At 58.8% G+C, this 1,644-nt stretch overlaps 1 protein-coding gene across 1 annotated transcript in view; it reads right to left on the reverse strand.

Annotated features, from left to right (window-relative positions):
- Window positions 1–373: 373 nt before the first annotated feature.
- The window catches only part of LOC105302850 (transmembrane channel-like protein 3), a gene marked incomplete at its 3' end in the record, with an annotated part of 16,321 nt that continues 15,050 nt past the window's right edge, over window positions 374–1,644 (reverse strand). Inside the window, exons 6-7 of the mRNA XM_023520942.1 lie at window positions 1,031–1,116; window positions 374–521 (exon numbers count right to left, since the gene is read on the reverse strand). Of these exons, the coding sequence (XP_023376710.1) occupies window positions 374–521; window positions 1,031–1,116 (234 nt within the window). The remainder of the gene's footprint in view (window positions 522–1,030; window positions 1,117–1,644) is intronic.

Raw genomic sequence — 1,644 nt, forward strand, 5'->3', positions numbered from 1 at the left:
GCGCTGACAACACGGGCACCACTCGTGTATCCTGGCACGGGCTCGTGGTCAGGGCTGACCACACGGTGGACGATGGCGCAGCCACCGCGAACCTGCCGGTGACGCCGATTTCCGGAACGTGCCGGTGGGGAAATGCCACGTGAGAAAAGCAAAGCATGGGCGAAAAGGCTCAAAGGCGAAAAACGCGCCAAGGCTTGAAGCCGTTTCTGAATCGAAATCGCCCTCGAGACCAGAGGAAGTGCCTGGCGTGGCCGCCGCGCGACCCCTCGGCCATGCTCTGGAATGGGGGGGCCGCAGTTTCTCGTGGGGCCTCGGCCGCTCGCCCCGCTCAGAAGCGCCGCGGGCGCAGGGCGGGCGGACTTCATGTGCCCACCTCGTTCTTTTCCCAGAGTGTCAGCTCCTTCTTGGCCTGCTGCAGCTTCTGCGCCCGGTCCACCACGAAGCAGATGAGATAGATGCTCCCGGCCAGCGACACGAGCACCAGGGTGTTGGCGATGACCCTCAGGCAGACGGCCACAGCTCTGTGGGGAGAGGGCAGGCCTGAGGACAGCCCCCCGACCCGGTCTCCGCGTGCCTCTCCGCGTGCGGGCGGACCTCCGAATCGACTACCTGCGCACGTGTCTCCAGTGGGTGTCCCTGGAGGGAAACCCACTGACCCCGCCCCCCTGGCTTCTAAGGCTGGAGTTCTCAGACTGGGGGGACACAGAACCCCCTGCAGCTTTGCTTCGCTGCACCTGCTAAAGAACGTGGATCGCTGTGTCCCGATCCTGCAGCAAACCAGCCTTTGCTTAAAAAACAAAACAAAACAAAACAGAAATTGGTGCCAAACATCTGTCTTTTAACACCTCAGAAAAAGAATGGGAAGCCGGTCGACCTCAGGCCTGTGTCCGGGTCTCTACCCCCAAACACCGGTGTTGGAAACTTTCTGGGTTCCTGCAGGGCACATGCGTGGAGGATGGGTCTGGGGAGAGAACCGCCTGACCACGGGTGGAGGCAGCATGCAGGCAGTGGTGAGCGCTGCACCGACTACGCCGGCTCGCCGGCCGGCACGGCGGGGCGGCCCCATACATACAGGTTTCTGCTCCTCCTCTTCTGCTGCTCTTCCAGTATGGCCTCCTGCAAGGAAAGACACGTGTTCAGAGCTCAGCATCACTACGACAGTCAATCTTTAGCGCTTTTTCACGACTGGAAACGATTTATCCAGCGTTTTAAATCATGACTCGACTGTCTAGACTTCATATCAAGATTCTATTGGTACCAATGCTTCGTGTGATAAAAAGCAGGTAAAAAAGGCATTTAGGGAGCGGGAAGAAGACGTGGCAGAGGAAATTGTTTAGACAAGCGAAGTAGTCTAGACACGTGTTTTCCTCAGAAGGGGGCGCCATTCGGCTGCCTGTCTGAAAGCTTTAACTGCGTCGGTGGCCGCGTTAACACCGAAAGCTTCCACTCCCCATGAGTCTGTGTGTTCACGTCCAGGTTGCCTACGCGCAGCCCGGCACACGTCCACCATGCAAATTACCGAAGACAGACTAACTTCAGGAGAACGGAATAAGGAGAACAAGGAGGAGTTCCCACATTTTCTCCGCGTTCTTGGTTTGGGGCAGGTCCCCTGGCTTGGGGCCCGTGGGCAGAGGGCCAGCGGCT

This window comes from Pteropus vampyrus, unplaced genomic scaffold (genome assembly GCF_000151845.1).
Source record: "Pteropus vampyrus isolate Shadow unplaced genomic scaffold, Pvam_2.0 Scaffold286, whole genome shotgun sequence".
NCBI lineage: Eukaryota > Metazoa > Chordata > Mammalia > Chiroptera > Pteropodidae > Pteropus > Pteropus vampyrus.